Source organism: Eptesicus fuscus, chromosome 7 (genome assembly GCF_027574615.1).
Source record: "Eptesicus fuscus isolate TK198812 chromosome 7, DD_ASM_mEF_20220401, whole genome shotgun sequence".
In the NCBI taxonomy this organism is placed as follows: domain Eukaryota; kingdom Metazoa; phylum Chordata; class Mammalia; order Chiroptera; family Vespertilionidae; genus Eptesicus; species Eptesicus fuscus.
In genome coordinates, this window is record NC_072479.1 from 7,965,902 (window position 1) to 7,979,517 (window position 13,616).

The window sequence follows — 13,616 nt, forward strand, 5'->3', positions numbered from 1 at the left end:
CCTAGGCTTTAAGAGGCTTCACGTGTCCCCACTGGCTCTCAGGTACTTTTATCATTACTGTGAGAAAAACTTCCCTTGGGTAGCTGCTGCCCTTCAGCTGGGACCCAGAATGTGGAGCAGAGTCACTCTCATCAAATCCAGTTGACCAAGAGCAACACCCAGCCTAGATGAGCCCCTTCAGCCAAGCTGCAGAGGCATGGATAAGAGGTGCTCATTGCCCCATGCCACCAGGGTTTTGTAGGTGCGTGGCATGCTGCAGTAACTGACTATTATCCCCCATCTTTCCAACATCACAGCCATCAGTGTTGATGATGGAAAACAAAATACAGCATATCCCTCAGCTCTCACCAGGACTAGGGAAATAGTGTCCCAATTAGTCTTCCTGTTTTAATTTCCGCCCCCCTACAATACATTCTATGTCAAGTGATCTTTTAAAAACAGAAGTTAGATAATGTCAATCCTCTATTCAAAATGCAGCCATGCTTCTCATCTTATTCAAAGTAAAACCATGGACTCAGAAGTTCCTGTGACCTGTCCTTCTACCTGCCCATCCTCACCTCTACTCTGTTGCTCTCACTTCTCTGGGAACATGGTGACTTTGTTTTGGAGCATACAGGCCTTCTGCCCTTGTCTACTCTATGTGGAAGGCTCTTCCTCCTGGTACCCACAAGATTCTTCCCTGCTCCCTTACTTCGGTCACGAATTAGCTCGATACTATCTTCCATCTCCTTGCCCACCCTGCCTAAAAGAGTGACCCCTCACACTTCACTATCCTTAGTCCCTGTATTTCTCTTCATACTTCTTAATTCAATATTGGATTAGTATCTATATATTTAAAGCCTAAGCGACCATTACGACCGAAGGACCAGATGACTGGAATGACCAGTCGACCAGTTGCTATGACACACACTGACCACCAGGGGGAAATGCCCAATGCAGGAGCTTCCCCCTGATGATCAGTGCGCTCCCATAGCCAACCTCCCGCGGCCCCTCCCCCTGGCCAGCCAGTCCCCGCCACTGCTCCATGAGGCTCCTCTCATCCCACCACTGCTCCGAGAAACTCCCCCCGTCTTGTGACTGCTCCGCAAGGCTCGCCTCGCCCCTCAACTGCTCTGTGAAATTTCTCCCACCCCGCAACTGCTCCACGAGTCTCCCCCCACCCTTTGACTGCTTCGTGAAATCCTCCCCACCCCCCGCAACTGCTCCGCGAGGCTCCCCCCACCCCTTGACTGCTCCACAAAGCTTGCTGCTGCCAGGCAAAGCTCGCCACTGGATGCTCTGCGAAACTCCCCCCACCCCACCACTGCTCCATGAGGCTCCCCCCACCCCACAACTGCTCCATGAAACTCCCCCCACCCTGCCACTGCTCCATGAAGCTCCCCCCACCCCACCACTGCTCCATGAGGCTCCCCCCACCCCACAACTGCTCCGTGAAACTCCCTCCACCCCGCCACTGCTCTGCGAAACTTGCTGCCGCCCAGTGACTGCTCCACGAAGCTCCCCCTGCCCTGCGACTGCTCCGCAGAACTTGCTGCCACCCCATGAAGCAGCCTGCCACTGCTGCTGCCACTCAACAGTCCCAGTCCCACCTGCCACCTCCCCACCCCGCCCCATGGGTGAGTGGCTAGAGGGGCTAGGGGGAGGAGGGAGACTGAGAGGTGCTCCATGCACTTCATGGTGACCAGTCGTTTGTTCGGTCATGATGGCACCTGGCTCTTTATATATTAGGATTAAATACATATTTGTAATACATGTACATTTTTCTTTGTATTCTTATAGCTGTCATTATAGCATACATTTGTTTATTAGTTATCAGTTTTCTCCCTTTGGAACAGAAATTTCTCTTCTTTCCTGCTGAATTCCCATAGCCTAGAAATGAGGCTAGTGCCAGTGAACAAAGTCCTTCAACCAGTGAATAAACTGTGGTACATCCATACTCAGCAATAAAAAGGAACAAATTACTATAGATTACACAACAACAAAAATCATCTAAAATTCATTTTGCTAAATGAGAGAAGCCAGACACATAAGGTTACATATTGTATGATTCCCTTTTTAGGACATTCTAGAAAAATCAAAACAAAAGGATGAAAACTAGGGGTGTTACTTTTCTGTATCATGATTATGCTGTTGGATATAGTACTTCAGGCATTTGTCAAAAGTTATAGCTCTGTACACCGAAAGAGTGAGTTTTATTGTATATAAATTAAACAAAAGCATTTCTGGATTTTCCTAAAAATTCTACTTAACTTACAGTCTGATAGGGCAACTGTTGACTAGAGAGAGCTTCAGCAGCCCCTTTTAGATATGCCAGACGATCTCCAGTTCACCATAGGCCTCACCACACCCTATGGTCTCCCACCTGGCCCACTTCCCTCATTTAGGTTTTCTGCCAGGCCCCTTAGGCATTTGAATTTGAGACTCTTGCTTTTGAAAATAGCATAATTATAGTGCCATTACCTCTAGTAAAGATCAGGAGACTACACTGTTCCAGCAACATTGTCTGACCCTTCAGGCTGGGTTAGGCAAGCCACTCAGAAATTCCCTAGCACCCTACGCATGGCTCTATTATATTGCTCTTCAGAGTTAGACGACATTATTTTCCTGTATTAGAATGCTATTGATTCCAAGTGGCTGAAGCTCAATCCAGTTTTAATCAAATGGAGAAATGAATTGTTTCATGTGGCAGGGGTGGAGCTGGCCTCAGGGACACACGCCAGTCTCATCAGGATCCTCTCTTTCCTGGGTCCTCTCTCATGTCTCCATTCTCTTGCATTGGTTGTCCCCAGGAAGCTGGAAGAAAGACTATAGGCACCTCTGGATGTGTCTTCTTATAGCCTCATGGCCACAAAGGAAAGAGAGCTCTACCACATCTCCACTGGGGAAATTCTGGGATTGAACCCTGACTGTGGCCAGAGAAGAGATGTGGACAGGGCATAGTGAGGTTTCAGCTGACGTGAGCACCATGTGCTTGGAGTTAGCAGGACAGACTGCTGCTGGTTTCCATCCCTAAAGTAAGGCATACTGCTCTGGGATGATAAAAGATCACACTTGCTACCTTGTCTTTATTTTCCATTAGTATCTCCAATCTTTAAGAATAGATCCCATGTCTTTGATTTCTCTATCTAATACAGCACAGTGTCTGACACAAAAAGACCTTTAAAAAGTATTTTTAAATGAATGTTGAATGAAGAATAAAGTTTAATTTGTCATAATCCTACACCTTGGATTTTCTAGAACAATCCCAATTTCATAAAATATGATTATTTTTATTAAATAATTTATGAAATTTTAAATTCATAAATAATTTTATGTTTTTAAAGTGTTTTATAAAATTACATTTAGAAATTGTATTCATTACTTGGCACACACTCTATTGTTTTTGGTTCAGAAAGTCTGGCTCTTTTGTTGGTTGTATTTTTTTTACCTACAAATCCCTTTTAACACCTTCTCTAGACAGCTCTGTGCTGTTGGAGGCTGACCCTTTGGGCTGCATCTCCCGTGGTAGTTTCTGGTGGGCATCCATTGGGCTTGGTTATGGGAGCCATTGCAGGTCATATTATATCAGAGGGAAGGAGAAAGTGAGAGTGGAGTATTCCTTCCCCCTCTCTCCCTATTTCATGTCTCTCTGGCTGTGCCTATTTCCTTCGTTACTACAGCTCTCAGGGGACAGCAGCTCCTCCATACTGAACTTCAGTCACAGTGTCCATTCAGGCTTACAGACAGTGCCAGCTTTCTTCCACCTGCTGCTTCTGCAAACCTCACCCTCAGACGTAGCCCCTATATTTAAGCCCCATCATGTGAAACAAGTGGGGTGGATAAGTGCTATTTCCCTCTTAGACCTTGACTGAACTACTAGCTTAACCCTAGCAGGTACGTTTGCCAATTAGGTCATTCCTCTAGGTCAGTGGGTCTTTCTCTGCTGCACACTGACATTACCTGGGGAATTTTAGGACAGACTGCGGCTGGTCTCCATCCCCAGAATTTCTCATGTCATCAGGATTTAAAGATCTCTCCAGGCCCTTCTCATGTGTAGCCAAGGCTGAGAAGCATTGCTCTGATTTAAGCACCTCCTGTACAGAGAGGTTTTCAGCATACAGTCACCCCTCAACATAATGGACTAATTCGGGTGAGGGCGTGTCTGTCAATGCTGAAAGTATGTTACATGGTAAAGTAGGTTTTCCAAATGCATATGTTAAAAAATTGACAAATCAGTTAGCTTACCTGCTTTTACTTATGTAGACACATTTGTGTAATTAAAATTAAGTATGGATGAAAAATTTAATTTCACAAAGTTTTCTATGTGTACTACTGTAATTTTAAATTTATACTGAATAGATCTAGTAAATGTGTACATTCTCCAATCACCATGAGTAAACTAAAGTACACAAACTAAAGCTGGGACATGGCATCAGCTGGCATGCATTAAAACTGCTGCGGAAAGTCACACTATGCAACAACAGAAGCAATTACCACAGGTGCTGTGGTGTGACCACGTGCTAATCATTCGCTGAACAGTGTTTACAAGTGGTGACTCTTGGATTTAAATATGTAGACTATAGTTGTAGATATGTAATATTTACTTATGTCGGTGAAATGACTACAGTGTTTTTTCCAACATATGGCCCATTTGCTAAAATTTGTTAAAAATAAGTGAATAACAAAAAAATAACCTGTTAATTAATTATAAGCAAATGTTGGTTAAAAGCATTTTAAAATTAACAGGGTCTTAATTTTCAAATATGACATACAGACCAGTAATTTTGTCCATTAAATCTGAAGTCCAAAGCCTATTAAATCAAGGTCTGAAAAATCGAGGGTTTACTGTATAATTAACAGTCAACCACACAGTTGACTCTTGAGCAATGTGGGTTTGGACTTTGTACGTCAACTTATATGTGGATTTTTTCAATTGATCCTCACAGTTCAACCTATTCAAGGGTCAGCTGGTGGTTGAGAATCCACATATGCAGTGAGCTGCCTTAAGTTCTATGCAAATTTTCACCTGTGTGGGCAGTTGGTGACCCTAAACCCCCACATTGTTCAAAGGTCAATTGTATATGATCCATTGTGGTGTATTTATTTATTACAAATTATTGTCATCTTCAGTTAAAAGTAATGTTATTTTTCTACTCATTCATGAAAGCATTTTTAAACAAAATACAACAAGTTTAAAGACTTATTCTCCCACTAGGGGCCCAGTGCACAAATTCGTGCACCTTGAAAGGAACTGTGGGCCACGAGGCTGCAGTGGGCCCAGGGGCAGGTCTCGGCCCATCCTCTGTGCCCCCGCCTGGCCCCTCCCACCACGCCCCCCTCCCCCCGCCCAGTCCCCTGTCTAGCAGCAGCCCCATCCCACCAGTGCTGCTCCCACGTGCTAAGGCACTGGCCTTGCTCGCACCCACTGATGGCACAGAGCGATTGGGGCTGGCACCAGCAGTGGGTGCAAGTAGTGGCTGCTGGCCTCAATCGCCCCTCAGGAGCAGGGGGATGTGGAGAAGCCCTGAGGGGTGATTTGGGCCAGCAGCTGCCGCTTGCATCCACTGATGGCATCGAGCAGTCAGGCCCGGCGCCGGGCACCGGTAGAGGGCGCAAGTGGGGCCAGTGCCAGCAGCAGGTACATGCACTAGGCGGAACCGCAGCACACAGGAGCAAAGAATTTTCAGTAACCGCCAGAGGCTCACCCTGACGACAGCGACTGGCACCCTGTCTTTGTCTGGCTCCCCACTCACCTGCTCCACCATCCCCTGCCATGTTCTGCTCTCTGCTGCTGATGCCTGCCATGTTCCGTGCACACCCGCTGGTGGTCAGCACACATCATAGCGACCGGTTGTTTAGTTCAGTTGTTTAGCCATGCGGTCTATTTGCATATTAGGATTATATATATATATAGATTGAAAGACTTGAAAGACATAGACTCTGATATTAGTTATAATATAAAACCCAGACATAAGTTATTTCTAGGAATACACAGAGACAGTTTCAAAGCAAGATTGGAAATTAAGGCAAAGCAAACATATACTAAGCAAATACAAAGGGAAAAATATAAAGTCAGCATTAATATCAACTAAAATGTAACTCAAGGACAAAAGCATTAACAAGGTGAAAGAGGAAAAATGTAATGAGAAAAAGTTAATCAATGAACAAGTTGTGTATAAGTCATAAACATTAATAGATGAACAATATTGCAAAATCCCAGAAATATAAGCAGATATTGATGAAAATATTTTTACTGTGGAATGTTTTTCAGAACATTCTTTCAGAACTTGAAAGTTCAAGTATATCATTAAAGAACAGATACAAGGGGTTTGAAAAATACAATAAACTATACATTTTTTCTTTTCTTATCTTACCTTATAATAGACAAATATGCAAATTGACCGCACCTTCGCTACGCCCAAGCCACGCCCACCAACCAAGCCACGCCCATCAACCGCCCACCAGGAAACCGTTGCAGGGACTTTGGGGTGTGGCGGAGCCCAAGGCCGGGAAAGCCGCCTGAGGCTTTCCCGGCCTTGGGGCCAGCGTGGAGCCTGCGCCGGTAGCAGGAGCCGACCACTGGGGGTCGGCTCCTGCGATCGGTCGCAGGGACGCTGGGTGCAGCCGAGCCCAAGGCCACCGCCCAGGGCCAAGCCCAGACCCTGAAAGAAGGCAGAAGGCGGTGGCCACAGCCAAGGCCTGGGTCCCCGGTGCTGGCAGAAAACTGGTGCAGGCAGCCAGGTGAATGAAGGTCTATTGCACGAATCTTCGTGCAAACGGGCTACTAGTATTTATATAATATACAAATTAACTATGTACTTGGCATAAGAGAAAACTTTGCTAAATTTCCCAAAGCAGGTTTTTTGTACTTTCAAATACAAAATCAATATTAAAAGTATTTTTTAATCCTGTAATTATTAGAAAATTAAGAAACCTCTTCCACATAATTCCTGTTTCAAAGAGGAAGTCTAAATTAAAATCACAAATTAAGTACCCAATAGAGAATAGGAAAACACTTTATTTTATTTTATTTTGTTAAGCTTCAACCAAGGATATTTTTAGAGAGAACGGGAGGGAGGAGGAGAGACAGAGAACATCCATGTGAGAGACACACTCACATCGACTAGTTGCCTCGCACAGGGGCCCTGCGGAGGGTCAAGCCTGCAACCTAGGGCCCTCGACTGGAATGGAACCTCAGCCCTTCAGTCTGAGGGCGGGTGCTCTATTGACTGCCAAACTGGCTGAGTCTGAAAACACTTTACATTAAAACCTACTAGATACAGTTAAGAGATTTGTTGGGGTATGGGGTAGGGATTTATAGCCTTGAAAGAAAACAAAATTACACAAAGTCATGAATATCATATTTGGAACAATTTGGATATTGTTTCTCCTTGATTTTTTATAAAATGGCCCCATAGGCCCTTTCATTGATTTTCAGATTTTCTTCACTTGGACTGTTTTCCTTTTTCATTCCATCCCTTTGTCAATGTCATAGTAAGAGCGAATAAAGCGATCAAGAATTTTTCTGTCTGAAATTATGAAGAAAAATAGGATGAAAATTTCCATTTAACTATTTAAGTGCTAAATAGAGAAATTCTAGGAGAGAGGCAAATATCTCATAATAGTACTCTATGTACAAAATTTGATGAAACCAAAGTAATCAAAGAATATTATGTGTAATGGCTAAAAAGGCACAATTGTATGATTACTGATTAAATAGAGCAAATAATATTCAAGGGATTAGCAAGTTTTTATGGAAAGAGCATGGGTTTGGGAATGAAACAGATGTAGGTTTCAGGTCTGCACTGGCAAGTATTAGCAAGTCATTTGACCTCCTTTTTTATTTTCTTATCTTTGAATACAGGTAATAGTAGTTACCTTGCACAGGTGTGGGAATGGTTAGGAATGCTGTGTGTGAGGCACCTAGACAGTGCCTGGTCCATAAAGATATTCAATAAATACTATAGCTTTACCCTTTAATCACTGGGTTCATAGTAGTACATAGTGATGATAAATAACAGAGACCATTATTCCAAAAGTTCCTTTGAAGCCAGGGCTGTTTTTCTTTCCACCAATGTTAGTAGGCTTTACTTTTTTTGACTATGGGAAGGCCCTTCAATTCCCCTGTCTGGAAAACAAAGAATCTTGCCTGGCCTGAATATCTGTGGTTCCTAATCCTAATTACATATTTTTAAATAGTACAGAGTGGAGCTGTAAAACTTTGCTCAGGCCTAACAATTGTCACCTGTGCAGCCCAAACCAGACGAACCAAAAGAAAGGAATAATGCAGGTGATCACATGTTATCACGGTCAATGTTTCAAAGCCAGTGAGGTCTATAGATCAGATGTGTGTTTGTGTGTGCACATGTTCCTGTTTTCTCTCCAATTAGGCTTGCATTTAGTTGTTTTTGTGATCTCACATTTAATTTTGAACCACCACTACCTTATCCAGACCTTTGGACCCCAACATTTTTTTAAATTGAAATCTCACACTTTATGAAAATTTATACTTTATGAAAAGTGTAATGTACTAATCTTCCAGTGCAATTCAATGGCTTGACACCTGCATATGTGTAACCCACACCCATATCATAGGGTAGATCATGTCCACTGCCCCCAAAAAACCCATCATTCTCCTTCCCAGTCAATACCTCCAACCCCAAGATAGTTAAGGTTCTAGGATCTCCTTCCTCATAGATAGGTTTTGCCTGTTGTAGACGTTAGAATAAATTAAATCATATAAAATATATTATTTGGTGTCTGGCTTCTTTTGCTCAGTACACTGCTTTTGAGGTTCATACCTTCTGTTGAATATATCAATAATACATTCTTTATCAGCTAGTAGTACTTCATTATGCGAGTATATCACAGTTTGTTGATGATGGAGATTCAGTGTGTATCCAGTTTGGGACTATTAAGAATACAATGGTTCTAAACATGTTTGTAAAAGTCTTTTTGTGGGCCTTGATTTTGTTTTGTTTTTTGTTTTTTTTTTGGGGGGGTAAGTATGTAGAAGTGGAATTTCGGGGTCATAGAGTAGGTATATGTTGAACTTTATGAGAAACTTCCAGATCTGTTTCCAGAGTAAATGTACTATTGTACAACTACTAGCAATGTATTGCTCCATGGTGCCAATATTGGCTACTGTCAGTCCTAATTTTCAGCCTAAAATGTCTCTATTTTTTAATCTTTTATCAAAGAGTTGATTTTAAGAGAAACAAAAAATAATATCTTTGATACCAAAGATAAGCATATAAGATGAATCAAGTTTGGCATAAATTAATAAAAAGGATGAGATTGTGTCAAACTTAATGTCAATTTAAAATGGTTCAAAAAGGCTGCCAGTTGTAATCCAAATGCTATCCATATTTATTATGCATAGATGCCGATTTAGACCCCAAGATTTTGATTATGCTGTTCCATCTTCTTAGGAATGGCCCTGCTTCTCCTTGTCACCCAATTCATCCTTGTCACACAAAGGAGGCCTCCTCTGAGCAGCCTTCCCTAACCACTGTCAGCCCAATGGGTTGAGAGTACCCCTCACAGGCTTCTACTGGACCTACAGAGTATTTGATTGACAAGCCATAATAACTATGCATTGTCTCCCCCTAAGAAGGAGGGTTTATTTTTTATGTATCTTTGTAACAAGTGAGCGTTATAGGTATTCAATTAATGATGCTGATTGAATGAGTAAATAAATGCATTTTTAACAATACTGAATACACCTTAGGAAGAAAAACCCTTTGAATAGCCATATTCATAGAACTTTTAATTGGAGGAACAGATGGGAGTTGGGGGGAGAATCTTAGCTGAAAATTCTGAAAAGCAGATTTCAGATAATTTTGTCTTTCAAGGGTGAGTAAGTGGGGAGATGACTGTCTTTACCAATATATAACAGAGGCCCAAAGGGTAAGCTGCTCATGATGTTTGAATCACTTGAAGATTAAACCCATTTTGAAAACAGAATGGCCACTACAGACATCTAGTTCAATTTCCTCAAGTTGTAAATACAGAAACTCAATACCAAAGAGCTACACACGGAATTAGCAGGAACAAAAAGTTCACCATCAGCTGCCCCTCCTTCCTTCTTCTCAGGCTTTATTTTGTGTCCTCCTGGAGTTTTCTCAGTCCCCCGTCACCCCGCCACCTCCCCAGCCCCTGCCTTAGGCCATTATGCTGATCCTTCCCCTTCTCCTCTCTCCTTCAAACTATACCTGAATGGGCTCCTGTGCTAAGAGGTATAATCCCATAAAATAACTTAAGCTGTGGTGATAAATCAGCCTAAAATACCTGCCCAGTTTGCATTCTCTTGCATACCTGGTCAGCTCTGACACAAATGAGCTCTGCTGAGGTATTTGCCAGCTGAAAAGTATTAGTGTCATCCCAGACAGTGGACATGACAAGAGGTTTTGGCTTCAGAACTCAAAGGGAGCCTCCTACTTGCTTGTCAGCCTCTGGCACAGCTGGCATTGATGTGTAGGCCACTCCAAAGCAAAGCTAAGAAAGAAAAACTAGAACCCAGTGGAAGCAAATCTTACATGACTCAAGTCAGTGCAAAATGGCAAGGCTGCAGGGCCTGAGCATTGGGGTGCCTGCCCTCTGTGTTGTCTCAAGGGAACTAGGGAAGCAGGCCAGCTAAGAAGAAACCAATACCTAGACTGGCCCCAAAGCTACCTTGTCATGTCTCAACTGTCCAGGGAGAAAAGCTCAACTGGGGACAGTGTTTCTGTGAAGGATCAGTTTACCCAAGGAAGTGGAGCAGAGGCTGATCCAAGTGGAGCAGAGACTGCCAAAGCACTCTAAGGAGTTTTTAGTCACACTCAGGACACATGGCTGAGGCTCTGATTGCAAATGATACACAGACAAGAAGAGAGGGGACTTGCAGCCTGCATGGTTTCCATGTGGGCAGAGAAGGGACAGCTCCATCTGTGTCCCAAGTTCTGGGCAGATGGGAGCATCTGCTTCTGGAAGACAGAGATACTCTATCTACAGGGTCAAACAGATGGTGGCTTCTATAGGTTAGCGGAACCCTGATAAAATGCAGATGATGGTTTTATACATCTGAACCAAAACTGGCGAAAGGCTCAAAGAGCAGGCTTGGCCCACTGCACACATCTGCTCTGCCTCCTGGGAAGATTTGAGCAGTGGACTCTTTCTTTCAAGGAGCCCCTCGATGTCTTTCTGAGTGTCAGACTGGCCCAGAGGCATCTGTTAACAGGAATGAAGTTCCCGATGGGAAATACAGACTTTTGCTTCTGCCTTAGAGTGAGGCAGGACATCTGCTGCTGGTACCTTTTTGAGACCCAACACTCAAACTCTTTTAAGGGCCTTTTGGGCATCAGCCCTTAGACTGTGAGGCGGGGGATGTTCTCCTGCCCCCAAACACACACACACACACACACACACACACACACACACACACACACAAACAACAACAACAAACAAACAAACAAACAACAACAACCATATAACTAAGCACACACACACAAGCACATTCACACACATCCCCTTTTTAGTCTTGCCTCCAGCAGGGTTTCAGTCTGGTGTGGGGCAGCAGATCCACAGATAAAAGAGTTTCATCAAGGATTTCAGAAAAAGCTCTTCTGATCATGGCTGCTGACAGAAATTGGGGACCCAAGAGAAGGTGGAAGGTTACTGAGCAGCTGGAAGAGGTTCTTCTGAGTTCAAGCCTGACCACAGGGCATGGAACAAGGCAGTGACCACCACATAGCCTAGAACACAGGTAGGGTGAACGAGATGGTCCACTGGGTGCAAGGAGAAATACTAGAACCTCTATTATATTTGCTCTTATTTTCTCCTTCCACATTTTTTTCTGATTTATAATATACATAACACATTAGTTTAGTGGTATATGTATACACTTTAAATAAATATACATGTCTGCATTGGTCATGTGCTTAAAGATGAGGAGTCATAGGGCATTAACACTAGCATTGGGTGCTGAGAGGCAGCTGTCAATGAGTGTCATTTCCACCCCTCCAATTCCTATTCTCTGAGTTCACACTTTCCATGTTCGGACTGGCCAGTTGCCCTGAGATGTTTCCGAGTAGATTCCTGTCACTAGGCCCCAACCTGGGATAAGTCCCTGTTACGTGGAGTGGGTCAACAAGGTACTTGGAATGGCACTTTCTCTCTTTGAGGATATGACATGTGAAAATACTCATGTACTCTAAAATGCCTGTCACAGAAAAGTACTACCAAACAGGAAATAAAGATTACACAAAATAAAATAAATCTATGAGACAGTACACACAACCACTGGAGAAAACCATTAACTATAAGCAAAAGTCACACTGGAACAATTCAGCCACAGGCAAGTAAGGTCAGAAATGAATGAAAAGTTCTGTTTTCTTTTTAATAAGTGGAAATATAGTTACTGGGGCCTCTTTTAAGGAAAATTTATTTTCTATGGGTTAGGTGTGCACAAAAACTATGGATTTTTTGAGGCAATATTTTTTTCTTGTGACCATTTAACTACAGTGTCTGGAAGTTGGAATAATTTCTATTTGGTGTAAAACAATGATTTATGACCTGTAAATTCATGAACAAGTAACTCAAGACCTCATCTTACCTTTGCTGGAGACACTTTGCAGGTACTCAGTTATTTGAGAGGGAGTAAATGAGTTCAAGATCATTAAGAAATCCAGGTAGGCTTTCCCGTAGTCACTCTGGTAGATGGTCTGCTTCTTTGTGCGGTCCTGATTCTTCATGTGGCTGCATAGTACGGAAGGAACTAGGGAGACACCAGGGAAGGAAAGACAGAGGTTGTCACGAAGCAAGGCACTCTTCCCTTATTGGCTGAGCACACCCCGACAGCCCTGAGTCCAACCTGATGTCTACTTAATGGTGCTGGAATGGGAGCCATTGTGTGAGCGACTAGGGCAGGCAGAGTGGCTGGGACTTAGCACTGTTGCTGTGGGAGTGGGAGGAGCTGGAGATGATGACCAGAAGGTTGAGTTTGACCACTAATTTCAGAAAAGAAGTTTTCCCTGGAATCAACTTTTCTGCAGGTCAGCATGTTAGGATGATAGCATTCACCTCCTGCTTTGTTTCCCTTTCATGCCATCTCCTGGGCAGACTGGTACTCACCCATAGAGAGGCCTCCGCCAGGTGCCATAGGAGGAGCAGTTTGGAACAAGGATGGCATCTACAGTCAGCACTCATTGCACATTCAGACTAATGAAGGTGTGAGGTGCAGGCCACTTACATTTGATTCTGAACATTGCTTATTGAATGTAAGTTCTAGTAGTCATGGAGTTACCAAAAAATAAATAAATAAATGAAAGCAATTAAGATGATGTGAGAATCTGTCCACAATTTGTCCAATCTTTGTAAACCAGGAGAACACCTTAAGTACTGCTTCAGTTCCAAGTTGCCTCCTTGAAATGAACCATTGGCCAGATGGAGGGACTGGGTAGGTGAGGGGACTGGACACCACATCTGAGAAGTATTTTTAGGGTCTGAAAATGCTTCTAGTGCAGGAGACTTAGAAGCCATGTATTAAGTTTTTCATAGAACAATAGATTTATACTCTGTGGGAAGAAGAAAAATTTGCTAGAAGTTGAGCAAGAAAGATTCTAACTGTTCAGAGCTTTCAAACAGTTAAAATATCTAAG

At 43.2% G+C, this 13,616-nt stretch overlaps 1 protein-coding gene across 2 annotated transcripts in view; it reads right to left on the bottom strand.

The window, feature by feature from the left end:
• Positions 1-7,025: 7,025 nt before the first annotated feature.
• The window catches only part of TEX26 (testis expressed 26), a 43,182-nt gene continuing 36,591 nt past the window's right edge, over positions 7,026-13,616 (bottom strand). For both annotated transcript variants that reach the window (XM_054719701.1, XM_028136288.2), the window contains 2 exons: positions 12,572-12,733; positions 7,026-7,508 (listed from right to left, as the gene is read on the bottom strand). In XM_054719701.1, coding sequence (XP_054575676.1) covers positions 7,447-7,508; positions 12,572-12,733 — 224 coding nt within the window. In that variant the 3' untranslated portion in view covers positions 7,026-7,446. The remainder of the gene's footprint in view (positions 7,509-12,571; positions 12,734-13,616) is intronic.